General features: G+C 47.5%; 1 protein-coding gene across 3 annotated transcripts in view; it reads left to right on the top strand.

Annotated features, from left to right (window-relative positions):
• The window catches only part of LOC149366500 (multiple PDZ domain protein-like), a 234298-nt gene that overhangs the window by 90816 nt on the left and 128953 nt on the right, over positions 1-14529 (top strand). For all 3 annotated transcript variants that reach the window (XR_016283859.1, XM_089551028.1, XM_089551036.1), the window contains 5 exons: positions 386-756; positions 2697-2801; positions 4548-4607; positions 5478-5657; positions 7839-7935. Coding sequence is in view for 2 of the 3 variants with exons in the window: in XM_089551028.1 (XP_089407154.1) it covers positions 386-756; positions 2697-2801; positions 4548-4607; positions 5478-5657; positions 7839-7935 (813 nt within the window). In the remaining variant the exon portion in view is untranslated. The remainder of the gene's footprint in view (positions 1-385; positions 757-2696; positions 2802-4547; positions 4608-5477; positions 5658-7838; positions 7936-14529) is intronic.

Below are 14529 nucleotides of genomic sequence, written 5' to 3'. Positions count from 1 at the left end.
TTGTTCGCATCTCAAAGAACTTAGGAAAAAGTTTTTCTACTGTATTTTACAGTGAACACATCTCATTTCATCCCCCATTGCTTTTAGGCGAGCAAACACTCGTCGAGTTTTTGCTTGTTTGTATGTTTCTAAAGAAAGCCAGTGTTTTAAATCTAATATAATGTAACGTCTATACACTTAATGTAACATCATCTAACCTTGTGTTTGGCGCATGATAGCCACAGTTGCTTATGCGCCATAAGACTCAGGATTTACGCTCTGCCCTGTCCTCACGTCTCTTTCGTTTTCTTCTTCAATCCTTTTGCGCAATTGTATTCATTTAATTGCTGTTACGAACCAACTTGCCCAGACAGAAGTGCTTATTGAGCTGTTGGGGTGCTTGCAGAGCTGCTTGTCCCCAGCCGGAGCCTGACCTCCACGCCCAGCCCTAGCACTTCCCCGCTGCCCTCGTGGCCGGCGCGGACGCCGTCCCCGCTGCTGTCGCCACCCGGCTCGGGCCAGCCTCCGCAGCCAGCCTCGCCCCTCCACCAGCAGTGGGGGCCCGAGCGCGAGGTGGAGCTGGTGCGTGAGCTGCCCCAGCAGCGCAACTTGGGCATCAGCATCGTGGGCGGCCACGTCGACCTCTTCCGGCATTCGCGGGGAGGCGACGGGGCTGCCCCCGCCCAGGGCGTGTCGGGCATTTTCGTCAAGAACGTGCTGCCCGACAGCCCCGCGGGACGCCTGGGCGCCTTCGGACGGGGCGACCGCATTCTTGAGGTGAGTGGCAGTGAAGTGTGCTTGTGACCCGCCATGGTGGCTTATTATTATTATTGCGTAAGCAATACTGCACCAGGTTTTGAGCCGTTGCGTAGCTCCCGGCGGTGGTCACAGTTGACCTTCAGCCGCAGCGAGGTCAAACAGATGGAGCGCCGTTGCCATAGCAACCGCTTCAGCCTCGCTCCACCAGGCGGCAGGACCATCGCTGCGCCGCCGCCGCTGCCACGCGCCTAGTCGCGCACTCTCAACGCATGTGTCGGAATGTGGAGAGATGAAGCGGGAGGGAAACGGGGAATAAATATGCGCGTTCGCCTCGGGCAAAACAGTTGCTTCTTGCTTACGCAACTTGCCCGGTTTAACCAGAGCTAAACCTCAGCTAATTTTATTATTTTATTTCGAACATACTGCTAGCCTCTTTCGAGGCTGTTGCAGGAATGGCGACAGGTTGGTTTTCTTTTTTAGGTACGTCACACAAAAAAATACTCACAAAGGAGGTACACACAACTGAAATAACATTGTTCAAATAAACAATTAGATCAGGTTTCAAAGAAAACTGCTCAGAGATTCAGAGCTAGCAACATTTGCATTTACCATATTCCATTCCCTAATCGCTTGCGGAAAAAAATGAATAACGAAAGGTGTCAGTATTAAATTTATACTCTGTTAATGCTGTGAATGTTTCGTTCTGGTATTGCGTTTTGGTGAAGGAACTAAGTACAGTTCAGAATATATTTTTACAGCACCGTCTAAGAGGAGAAAGGTGAATTTAAGCCACGAAGTTATGGCGAGGTTATGGCATATGGCATTTGGGTGCTGAGCCTAAGGTCATGGGATCGAAGCGCAGTTATCGTGGTGGCATTTTGAGGGGGTCAAATTGCGAAAGGTGCTTGTGTACTGTGTGATCAGTGCATGTTGAGGGGACAAGGTAGGCCCTTTACCTCCTGTGTATTTTAGATGATGTTCGAGACCCTTTTACTCAGGATCTGCTAGGGTTAGAACAGTCACACTGGTATCATTGTAACCAGTTTTTTTTATGTTCTCTTTACTGAACCACAGTTATTGTTTAATGGCTGTTTGGTATTTTTCGTTTTTTCTTTTGCTGCACCTTACCAATTTTTTAGCCAAATTCGGTAATAAGCATCCTGTGAAACAAATTTCTCTGCAATAATTTCAATAATTCTGCTTCAGTGGACTTTCCTTTGTTATGGGAAAAAGTATAAATGGTCTGCGCCCCGTGCCATCGTTGGATCACCACTCTTCCATCCACTGTGGTCCGAAAATCGTGCGAGATGTGGTCATCCCGCCGGCGTCGTGAGGGCGTCGTCGTGAAATGATGTCGCAATCGAAACAGCCAATCGGTGCAATGCTAGGTGGCACCTATCTTTCGCTGGATAACGAAACTAAAACTGTGGATTTGGGTTGAAAATTGTTTGGATCCGCATGCAATATGAGGTGGAAATTTTGCATGCCAAAATCTAGAAAACAAATTCTCATATTTACGTGGCTTTTTACGTTATTGTCTGTTTAGTTTATATTGTCACCTCAGATTATAACTTGGTCCATAAGGTACTGTTAATGTTTTATGGTGTGAGCAATTTTTGACTAACCATATTGATTGCTACCATTTAGGTGGTTGGTAAACCTTGTCAACAAATTAAAAATGATTGCTGCTGTCCTTGATGTTTCAAACATGGCAACGTTTTTCAGGTATATTTATATCTAATCATTTTTTTGTGAGATAAGGTCTGGGCGACATGCTGAAATTTGGAGGTTCTCTGGATATCACATTTTCAGCCCTGCACACCTTCCTTGCCAACTTAAAAAGAGATGGTTGCTGCATTCTGCACTGTAATTTGCTTTCTAAGCTATTTTCCACGGCTTCCAGTTTTGAGCTTGACACACGTGCGTCTCCTTCGTTCGTCTCTCTTTGTGACGTGCAGGTGGATGGCATTGACCTTCGAGATGCAACGCACGATCGAGCCGTAGAGGTGATCCGAAATACGGGGTCCCATGTCAAGTTCCGACTTCAGTCTTTGCTGCCTACGGTTGGTGTCACACTAAAACTCTTTTTTATTAATGTAGAAGTTATCAAGTGGAGGGATGTTGAGGAGATGCGATAGCATTTCTCTTTCACTTGCCAAATCCATTACAGTGCTGATTATATTCCCTATTCCTATTCTGTTCCAATTCTGACTCCATTCTTATTCTATTTCTATTCGTAATTACTTTTATTTATTAATTTTTTCTAAGTCGTTCTTAGTCGTTTTCATTTTTGCTGACCGCTGGCGCCGACACCGGTCAGTTTTTCTCCTTTATGGCCCTCCTAATGCTGTCACATCAAAAAGAACTTTAGAGGGACCTCTAGCTTAAAAAAGCATATTAGAGTTTAGAGCATGTTGGGTTCCAAACCGCGACTGCGACCCTGCACTCAGGGCTGAGACTGTTTAGCTGGCTCCGACTGCTACTGTTGCCACTAAGAACAGCTTATGCAGCACCAAGTGATAGCCAGCCGGCAAAGCAGTTTATTTGTGATCTTCCAAGGTAATGAAAGCAATTTGAATCGTGCTGGACTGGTGACTTGCACAGCATTATGGGGCAAGCTAATTGAACTCTTCACCTGCTCCAGTGAAGAATGACTGAGCAGATGTGGTAGCCTTGAGGCAAGGGTAAGAAATGTACAGTGAGTTGTTACCACACTTATTTACGCTGTTTGCTCCACGCACACCGCTTCCCATACACTCCTTGTTACAAGGGGGAAACGTGGTGCAATCAGTTACAGTCAGTTGCACTCAGAGCTTGTTACAGTGGACCCGCATGATCCACAAAAAGAAACTTCCATTGTGCCTGGAGTATGTTCTAAGCAAGACAAGGGTGCACAAAAATAAGAGCCTTTTTCAAAGCAACTTCATGATCGTTTGTTTGTTATATTGAAAAAAAAAAAAACAATTTAGTACTGTATCATTGTTTAAAATGAACCTACAGTAACTTTTCATAGCATTTTCTATAACATAGCTGCAGAACTCCAGCACAAGCTGTTGACTTGCTACTCTAGGAATCCCTTGATTGTCTAGATGTGCTGAATGACATTGGGCGAACTCAATTTTATAAAAACGAGTTTTTCACAAAACAAGTTCATAAAGCTTTAGTTATCATTTAAAGAAAAAATGAAATCTGTGTGATGAAGGAGTGATGCAGAGAACGGTGAAGGAAGGGCAGGAAATGCTCTTTCTCCCTAGGATGGAAGATCGCAGTGGTCAGTATGGCTGGGGTCACAGCAGGCTTTGACATGCCTTAGCCAGACGCAGAGTAGGGGATACATTCCGCCAATGCAGCGCAGAGGAGTGGCCTTGCACTTATTGGTGGCATAGTCCGCACTTCTGATTGGGGTCCATGCTCTACAGGGAAGCAGGCTCTGCTGTGGAGGCTTGCTCGGTGGCAACTTGTAACCAGTTGCAAATGTCTTGTGTAGAAGTTGCTCTGGATCAAATTTTACCCTTGATTTTGTCCACTGTAGCTGGTAGTGTGTTTTAACCGGGTCCAGTAAAGCTGAAACAAATTGGATTTGGGATGCGTGCAACCAAGGAAATAAAAGTGGGACCGTCCATAATATCCGGATGTCCGTCGTATCTGGATCTATTATAGCAAGCCTTGACTGTAGTGACAAGTATTGACTGTACCTCAAGACAACAGAAGTGAGAACTGTAGCATTGCACTGTTGTTGTTAGGAATGTTCGCTGGCGTGCTTGGCGTATTCATTTTAACAATGAGACCTTCCTCTCGTTCGCATGCAGCCCAAGGACAGCATAGACGATGCGAGCCAGGAGCCATCGCCTCGGCTACTTTCACCGCAGGTGAGTATTTCGCAGTGAGGCGTTTTGTTTCATTTTGTTTGGGTAGCCTTTTCTGTGCCACTTTCTAGGAGCAGTGTGACATAACTCAGCTGCATTTGTCGGTGTGCTGTCACAGCCTTGTCTTGGCTAGAATAAACGCTTGCCTCGTGCATGTATATTTAGATCTCTGGGCAGCTTTAAGTTCATTGGTCAAAGTACCTCCATTCATGTCTCCACTTCTTTGCTTCACTTTTAAAGTAAGGAGCGGCTTACTGAGGGAAGCCCCTTTAAATAGTGCATTGTTCCGCTGGATCGCTCGCTTTCTATCATCTTAGCAATGTTCTCTGTGGTTGGAAAAGTGTATCAATCCCAAAAGTAAATCCCCCCCCCCCCTCCTAAAAAGTAAGAGTAAAAAGGCTAGGTACTTTCTTCTAGTTATATAGCAGCACTCATGTAGCATCTGTGAAAGTCAGAAATTTCTGAGAGATGAGGATGAGAATTCCACTTACCTTCAGGAGATCTGGAATGCTCACAGCGCATAATGAGCCGCACAGGATGGCCCAGATGTGGATCTTCCAGGTTCCTTACTTTTGACAAAGACTGTACAGTTGCCGTCAAAAGTAAATGGAAGGCGACTTTGTCAAAAAAATTTAATTTCTTTAAATCTAAAGCATAATGGTCCATGTTTGTTGGTGCACAGTGCAATTCGCACAGTCACAATTAGTCTGCACATACGTATTCAGGGATGCACGAATTGAGTGGGCAATGATTAAATTTTTTTGTTAATATTGCCTTCCATTTACTTTTGACGGCACCTGTTCATTTGGCATCTCAGCCACTGAGCTGAGGTGGATTGTTTGAACCTGTTAACTTGCATCATTGTGTGTGCAGCCCTCCCTAGAGGCGGTGAGCCCCCAGCGCAGCCCACTGGCCGTCACCAAGTCGCTGTCGCGGGAATCCCGCCTGAGCGTGGCATCCCAGCTGAGCCGCAGTGCCAGCCAGGGCAGCCAGGAGGGCTTTGAGCCGGCACCGGAGCCCACCAGGAAGGTGCTCTCCAAACACGGAGTGGAGGTACCCAGCATCTGTTTCTCTCAAGCTTCTTTTTCACAGCGCAGCTGTTAGTAGATCATTAGCACGGTGTCCGTTGTGGGGTTTTAATTGGGGACATACATACGTTCTCCCGGCTTAAGTGCGGCTGACCCAGTTCAACACTGCCGGAGTGATAGCATACGTTACCAAGCGCACGCTGACCACAGTGGGCCTTGCTCTGAGGGAATAAAGGAACGTCACTCTGGCTGACACAAACAAGGCGTTTATTGCTACAAGGCGTCCGACTCACGAGCAAGGTTATGCGCGAACATTCGCCCACGCTAGGGCTAGAGGAAACTCCAAGGTCGGATGAGACAAGCTGGTGGGAGCATGTTCCCACCACGAGGTCGCCCGCCGGCGAAGAGCGGAGCGCCGTGAGGCACGTCCTGACGCGGTGAAAACCGGGGCATAGAGGGCCGTCTATCCCACACGCGTGCAGCAAACACGCCACCCGTGGCACTCATGTCGCTGCGACACTGGCGCCCTCTCTTGTTAGGTAAAGTAACTAACACAGCTAAGGAGGGTGCACTGCGGGGAAGCGAACTACAGGGGATGAGTCGAGGGTGCATTGCGGGGAAGCGAACAACAGGGGACAAGTAAAGCGTGTCCCCACACCGTCGGCATTGGCGTAGTAGCACGATTGGTCATCACGTCAGCCTTGTGATGCCACTTGAGCAAGTGTGACCGCACCGGCCATGTGACCTTATGCCATGATGGTAACGCGAACGGAGATGTTGGGCGCAGAGCCCTCCCAGCTGGCCAAGTTACCATCGTGCTGCGACGTCACTGTGAGCATGTCTCAAAAAGATGACGAGGAGCAATTGCAAATTCACAGAACTCAAAATCAGGAATTGCAAAAACATAAATTATGAAATCGTGTAACAGCTGTGCTGGATAAACGCATTAATGAGAAGCGAAATTGTCCAGGCATTTTCCTTTCTTTTTTAATTTATTGAGACTTTCTCTGGGCTAAATGACACCACCTCCATAGTGTGCTGCAGCTGAACACTCGCATTTCAGTGAGAATGCTATCCACATGGGTTATGGCCTTAGTACTCAAGAATGAGTCCTGCGTTGTCACATGATCCGTGTGGCATATATTTTGTAAATCCTGGCTAGCAGAGTATGTGGCCTTAATGCACTACTTTTTTATTTACTTCAGGCCATGTGAACACTAAAGGTGCTTCACTCTTGCTAATCGTACCAAGTCAGGTCTCATAGTTTCTCTTTGATTATGCAAGTCGAACTCCCCTTGAAGTAAAGCATGTAAACCAAACCATGCTTTCATTTTGTTAAACAATAATTCACTATCAGTATGTTTGACTGACATGAAACGCTCTGGATTCATTTCGGCCTCCTGGGTATCCTCATTGTGCACCACGGTTATGGTGGACAGATGCTCGTGCATTTATAAACCTTTACCGACTTGCATTTGCCTGTATGTAATGACTGTCACATCGCTGAGATAAAAAGAGTTGTACTAAATTTCCTAATTAGTGTGGTTTGGAGAAGTTTGGGGTAGCTCATGACGAAACAAACCAGTACACTCACGATGAAGGTTGGGTAAGGGAAGCTAAACCAACACTGGCAGGTGTTGTCAATGCTGGTGTGTGTTTCCTCTACCTGCCCTATGGGGCAGAAACGTGGAGGCTAACAAAGAGGGTTCAGTTTAAGTTGAGGACAACGCAGCGAGCTATGAGAAGAAAAATGATAGGTGCAACGTTACGAGATCAGAAGCGGGTGGAGTGGGTGAGAGAACAAACGTGCGTTAATGACATCCTATTTGAAATCAAGAGGAAGAAATGGGCTTGGGCAGGGCATGTAATGCGAAGGCAAGAAGATAACCGCTGGTCCTTAAGGGTAACGGAGTGGATTCCAAGAGAAGGCAAACGTAGCAGGGGACGGCAGAAAGTCAGGTGGGCGGATGAGATTAAGAAGTTTGCGGGAATACAGTGGCCGGCACTGGCGAAGGACAGGGTTAATTGGAGAGACATGGGAGAGGCCTTTTGCCCTGCAGTGGGCGTAGTCAGGCTGATGATGATGATGAGTGGACATTAGTGTCCACTCTTAGTGTCAGTTGGCTCTATTCTGGCGTCATTGTGAGTCACTGAGGCCTGGGGAACGGACTCGTCATTGGTTCCTCCGACTGTTTTCTCTCCGCAGATCGACATGAACAGCGCGGGCAGCATCAGCCGCGAGGAGCTCTCCGAAGGCGAGGAGGAAGAGGAGGAGGAGGAGGACGTGTTCGGCTACACCATGAGTGAGTGCCAGAATCTCAACCACCACACTGGGTCTCTCTGAGGGGCCAGGTCGTGAATCGGGTTGTAGCGAACCCGATACTTGCAGCATGATCGGCATGAAGGGTGCAGAGAAAACAAGACAAGACGGAAGACACCTCTGGATCACTCTGGGGCATGTTGGTGCATGTTGCTCATGTGAAGGGCGCGAAGAAAATGGCGCGAGACAGAAGGCCCTAAAAGTGACCTAGCGGTGTCCTTTTGAGCGCATGCGTCAACTCGCTCAGCTGTCCGCCATTTTGAGTTTTCAGTCTGATTGATCCCGTCGAAAAATACCCTCAAGGAAAGGCCAAACCATGAAATTCAATCTGTAATCGATCTTTATTCAACATTCTTTCGCGTACAACAAAAGAAATGCTAGGACAAGAACAAAAAAGCTGCTGTGAGGAGCTCAACGAGATTCTTGCCCCTTTTTTTGGCAGTGACATTGCAGATGACAGGAAATTGACTCTGGCTTCTTTGAGCCATACCGTAAAAACCCGCGTATAATTCAAACCCGCATATAATACGAGGTGAAGTTTTAGAGACGCGAAATGGGAAAAAAAAGTTTTACCCGCGTATAACACGAGTGACGCAAGCTCATAGAAGACATTTATTCAAATCGCATTCCGCACTCCACTTCAATCACTTTCTTCTTCAGTAGCGCTTTCTTCGGACATTTCTTTGTCCGACAAATCACCCAAATGTACTCATCTTCCGTGCCATCGAGGGCGTTCGAGATCCGCGCTTCTTAAGCCCGCTTCTGCCATCCGGTTGGCGTCACTGCGGGCTCACCTGAGCGCGTTCTCTCTGCGTAGCTTCGCTTGACTGCGTCCTTGAACAATTTGTTTGCACAACCATCAAGCGGCCGCGAAAGCTTCGTCGCGTTCCGCTGCACGCGAGAAAGGCTTCTTTCTGTCGTGGCCATCCACAAATGCTTCCTTCGACGACACCAAACTGCCTCCCGGCCGCACCGTTGCCGATGTTCTCCACAGCTAAAATCACTTTTCGCTTGAAAGCAGCCAAGTACTGTATTCGAGACCCTGACATCATGCTCCCCAAAACAATATCCACTTCACGAAGCGTGCCTTGCATGCTAGCACGTGCGTTGTCAACAGGCACACGGCACATCGCGACCCCCCCCGGTGCACCCAACAGATCAGCAAAGAAACAACGCCGTGACGCCGTTTGTCGAGAGTAACGAAGCCAAGCCGTAGCCACACCGCAAAAATGAAACCAAAACTTAGAGCAACGTCGTAAATTTTTGTTCGGATCCACAAATACAGTCGCCGACTGATTTTTCGGACTCCAAAAATTCGGACATGCTCGATTATTCAGACTGCTTCGTGGCACCGCCACTCTCCCCATAGACCGTAATGTATAACAACTGCCGAAAGTTCGGACATCTTGCAGCCTCTCGTTTGATTTTTCGGACACTCCTTGAGCCAACTCGACCGGCAGCACTTGCCGCACCGACGCTCACCGACGCGCGGTTCACTTCGCTCAACGCCATTTTTGTTTTGAACTGAGCCTCCTTGCTGCCCCGCGAGGTGGCGCTACTGCAAATTCCCGCTCATCATCATCGTTTCCGCGTGGTTCGGTAGCGCGCCGCATGGTGGCGCGCCACACCAGTTCCGGCCGCAGCTTAGTAAGCCATCTCAAGGCAATCCAGGAGCCGCTTTGTTTGTTTATCCGGCAGCAAGCCCACGAGAGCGCCGTGGTAGCACGCAGCGCTGGAGATGCGATATTAGCCTAGGGCGGCTTACAGCCGGCGTTTTGTCATCGAAAGGGGTCTGTTGAACCCCGACTAGCAGTATCAAGACGTTTCGTTGAAGCGCGCGTGAGCATTGACTTATGCAACGCCAGGCCGGCGGCAGCAAGCCCGCGAGAGCGCCGTGGTAGCACGCAGCGCTGGAGATGCGATATTAGCCTAGGGCGGCTTACAGCCGGCGTTTTGTCATCGAAAGGGGTCTGTTGAACCCCGAGTAGCAGTATCAAGACGTTTCGTTGAAGCGCGCGTGAGCATTGACTTATGCAACGCCAGGCCGGTGGCAGCAAGCCCGCGAGAGCGCCGTGGTAGCACGCAGCGGTGCAGATGCGATGAGGCCCGACGGCTCTCGAAACGATGTGGGGGAGGAGGCAAGTAGAGGAGGTGGTGAAAGAAGGAACGGAGAAGAGGAGGAGGAGAGGCGGCGTTGGGCGAGGAGACATATGCAACGCCAGCCCGGGATCAGCCAGTGCATGTAAATAAACGATTTCTTTCTCTTTTTTTTCTGAATTTGTTTTTTCGGACACCTGTTTATTCGGACATTTCCGCGGTCCCCGTGAGGTCCGAATAAACGGTCGGCGACTGTAGTACGAGGCGGAAATTTAGGACGCTAATTATGGGAAAAAAACCTCGTATTATACGCGGGTTTTACGGTAGGTTTTCTTGGCGTCTGAACACCTCTTCTGAGTGCCTCAAGGCCACTGGAGTTGTGTCTGTCACAAATCTATTTTGTTATCGTGGATGAATTCCACTTATCATGGCAAGATGTTCCGATCCAGTGAGGGATGAACTTGGCTCATCCTGGGTTTGCATTTATCTCACGGCCAGATGGGGAAAAAATAGGTTTGTCATTTCGCTTCTGGTTGCATATCCTGGCGGCAGATGGCAGCAGAATCGTTCAGTCATTTTTGTTTCCTTGCATGAAGGAAGTAAAAAAAAAATGAAGGGTAACAAATTTTCGACTTTGTGGCCTTTTCGTTGCATTTTTCCGGTTTCGAGCAAACGGGAATGAGTGAAATGAATCGTGAGTTTAATCCTTTTTGGAAGGAAGTGGTGCAGAGCTCGATTCAGAAACTGAAAATGGCTCGGTTTAAAGGGGAAAACTCTGGCAACAGGGACTTTACAGGTGGCTGTGAAATTTTGGACTGCCTGTGAATGGTCCGAAATCAGTGTTTCAAATCCTCTGGCCGTTCCATCACATTTTTCGTTTTTACGGACTCTGGAGGATAAAAAATATGTCAGCTGACGCTGACAGCATTGTACAGTTTGAACTTTTACAGAGTTAACTGCAAATAGGTCTTACCTTATTTTGATGGCTTAGGTCGTCCATAGATAAACAGATCCAGCACCCTCTAGTGGGGCTTCCAAAAAAAAAATCTCTGTCTCTCCCGTAACCGAGAGTAGAGTAAGCATGAAATGTTTACGGGCATAACACATTGGTTGTAGATGGTACTAGTCATAATCTTGAAATGGGTCTAGTGTTCAACACACCACACCACACCACACTCTTCTTGTTGCGTCGAAGTGATTGCTTGCTATAGTGCGGGCTTAATTAGGCAGCCGTGAACCGTGGCGGCCTTGTCGCTTTCGGGAGCGGCCGCATAATCATGGCGTTGTCAGCAGGGGCAAGCAGTCTTCTGCTGTGGCGTATCACTCGCAAAGCGATCGCTTTCCGCAAGACGCTTCCTAACTCTCCTTTCATCAGGCTCCGTTGCTCGGCTTAAGCAGCTGTGACGGTGGCGGCATTGAAATCCAGGACGATGCAGAAGCGTTCGCGGACAGGACGAGACGCAGGCCTGACAAGAATGTATATGCAGCGCCTTCGAATACTCCGCGAGCGTGTACACATCTGCCTGCCAGAGGGGGAAACTTCATGAGCTGAAGGCCCAGCGGCCGGTATTTTACATGCGTGAGTGTGGGACCGCAGCGCCATCCTTGGGGACGGCGCGGAAGCGCGGCCCTCTCTCTTAGAGAGTCTCGTTAAATCTCGTACGGTGCCCGGATGCTCTCGTTCCAGTGCCCGGATGAGTGGAATTCACTGCCCGGATGTTGGCTCTCGGTCTCGGCGTGACGTCCCCACACTGCCGACAACAGGAGCTAAAAGCATTTCATGCTTAAAAAGTGACATAAAGTCAAACAGATGAACACTGAGCTGTTATATACACCTGGACACTGATGAGGGAGAACAAATGTGTCACCTAGTGTGCTCCAGGGTGCCGCACGATTGCTGCTTGAATGCACACCCACTGCTTCCCGAAATCGGGCTAACAGAATCCCGAGATAATTTTTCAAGGACATCGAACACAAAAACACTCTGCCCTCATTTCCAACACCACCCCGAAACTAGATCCCATTTCTTCCGTTCCTCCCGTGCAAGCTATTGTTGAATATTTGCGTTATGCACTCATAATCGCCCTGTTACTTTTTTTCTTTTTTTTTTTTCTTTTTTCTGACAAGGAGTCTGATATAATCATTAGTGAACTGTTGTGTTGAATAGTGAAGCCCTCTTGGCATCCAATAACGGATATGTGCATACAGTCAAATCCACTTATAACATACTGAAGTGCCATGGAAATATCATTGTTATAACCAATAATTGTTATAACAGGGTTGTGCCGAAAATACCATAGAACACATGCAAAAGCTGACGGTGCCGCAACTGACCATTGTTATATCCAATAGATTGTTATAACCGGTATTGTTATAAGTGGGTTTGACTGTATATACTTTTTATATTTGTAAGCATTAAAGTGAGGGTGTGCAGATATTTCAAATTTTGAATAGTTTGCAAATATTGCCTGACGTTTTGGCTCATGGTGCGCTTTTACTGTTCCGGATATTGAAGTTTTTCAAATATTGAGAAATCATGACCCATGGTATTAGACGCATCCCATTTATCTGAACCTGCGCCCATTCAAATATCACGGGGCCTCAATACAGTGCTCTCTTAAAAGTTACAAAATGTTGGCGTGCACTCTTTTCTTGTAGCACTGGTTATCTATCAGCCTGCAGCAAAAATGCATGCACAGTAATGTTGGGGATTGCATCCACATGCCTTAGCCTGCGTGAACCTACGAAAACAAGTCAGTTGAAAGCCGTTGAAAACTGCTGTTGACTTTGGTGGAAGAAGAAATGAAGCATCGTACGAGAAATCCACGTGGCACCTCTCGTGTGATTCCGTCAAACGTTGGGGGCACGGCCAACTGGGTGTGGTTGCCTGCATCTCGGAAAAAGTGCCAGTGAAGAAAGCGGATGAACGGAAGTGCGGCTGTCTATACCTTACATTATTTTACATCACCAAATAGAATACCGTATTTTCCGGTGTATAAGACGCGGCTTTTTTTTAAAAATCTTGCTGCTGCGTCCTATACAAGGGTGCGTCTTATATGCAAATTTTTCGGCTTTCTTTTTTTGCGAGTTCAAAAATTACTCAGGTTCATGTTCAAGCTTTCTTCACCGGAAAAATATCGCTACCAATAACGCAGTTGTAACACGGCTATGATACGGGGACCGCCATGCGCAACTTATTTAGGTGGACTGTATCATGAAACGTCGGGGATGATGACTTCGGGGATCATAAACCCGCGGCCATTTCGGAGGCCCCAAGCAAAAGAAATGTGAAACGTCAAAAAATGGCGACAATCGCGCTTTTCGCCATTGTCAGGACAAGCCAAGACAAGCTGGAATTTTTTTTTTAGTCTCCCTTTGCAACTTTGTTTGCTGTGTACGTAGTACGTGCGTTGTGCAAAAAGAATGCTTCAGCTGCATTGCCTCCAGAAACGGGCAAACTTTTTGATAGCGCTTCCGAAGATGAAGACTTCGAAGGTTTCAAGTAAAATGTTCTTATGGACATAAGCAGAGTTTTTTCGCTTTTTTTTTTTGCTCAAAAGTGGGCGGGTATGGCATGAGTGTTGCCTTATCGATCACTTAGCGTTGCTTAAGAACTCACAGGTGCGGTGCATTTCACGATGGTCACACAAGCATGTTTAATTAAGCCTCACTAGCCTAACTGGGTAAATTGGGGTGCATCTTATACACGGGTGTGTCTTATATACTAACTTTTTCAATGACAGCCTGCATATATGGCAGGTGCGTCTTATACACCGGAAAATACGGTACGCAGTGTTGTGTGCATGCGGTTGGATGACAGTGGAGCGGACGAAGTCACTGCTTGTGTGTGAAAGTGTGAAGGCACGCGCTTCCGCAGAATTTTCGCGGCAACCGCTCTCGCCCTGCACAATGTTTGTCGAGGATATGGAAGCCACCTCTTTCAAGCTTCACAGGATGTGAAGATGGTGCATAACGAAAACAGAAGTGTTAGAACCTGCGACGCTAGTAAAGTTGTGTTTGGGCCATTTTCCCAACACACAACCATCCAATATTGACAATGGATGGTCTCACTCTGCTCCTTTGTAGATCCGGCCTTTGCCAATACACTTCTGATATTGGGCCAATTATCTGCGCTGCCGGGGTTGTAATCCATTCTCTACACAAAGCGGATAGAAAACGAGGAAAGACGCTGACAAGTGCTAACTTCCAACTGAATTTTATTTGTAAGATTCACAAAAGGAGATTCGGTATCTCTGTCCTAACCACGTTGACAACTCCGTTTTGTTTTTTGTTGTGAGCCGTTTTTTTAATTTATTTTTTCTCTCTGTCGTGTTCCTGCATATTTCAACCAATCTTTTGAATAAAACTCATGTGGAAGTTGGGGCTTGTCTGCGCTTTGTATCAAGACTGCGACGCTAGCCTCTGCAACTGCACCTTACGCATGGGAGTCCTGGTTGTGTAATGCTGTGTGGAGTTGGTG

Source organism: Amblyomma mixtum, chromosome 1 (assembly GCF_055824585.1).
Source record: "Amblyomma mixtum isolate Tamu chromosome 1, ASM5582458v1, whole genome shotgun sequence".
NCBI classification, from domain to species: domain Eukaryota; kingdom Metazoa; phylum Arthropoda; class Arachnida; order Ixodida; family Ixodidae; genus Amblyomma; species Amblyomma mixtum.
Note: the sequence above shows the minus strand (reverse complement) of the source record. Positions and strands in the feature narration are given on the sequence as shown.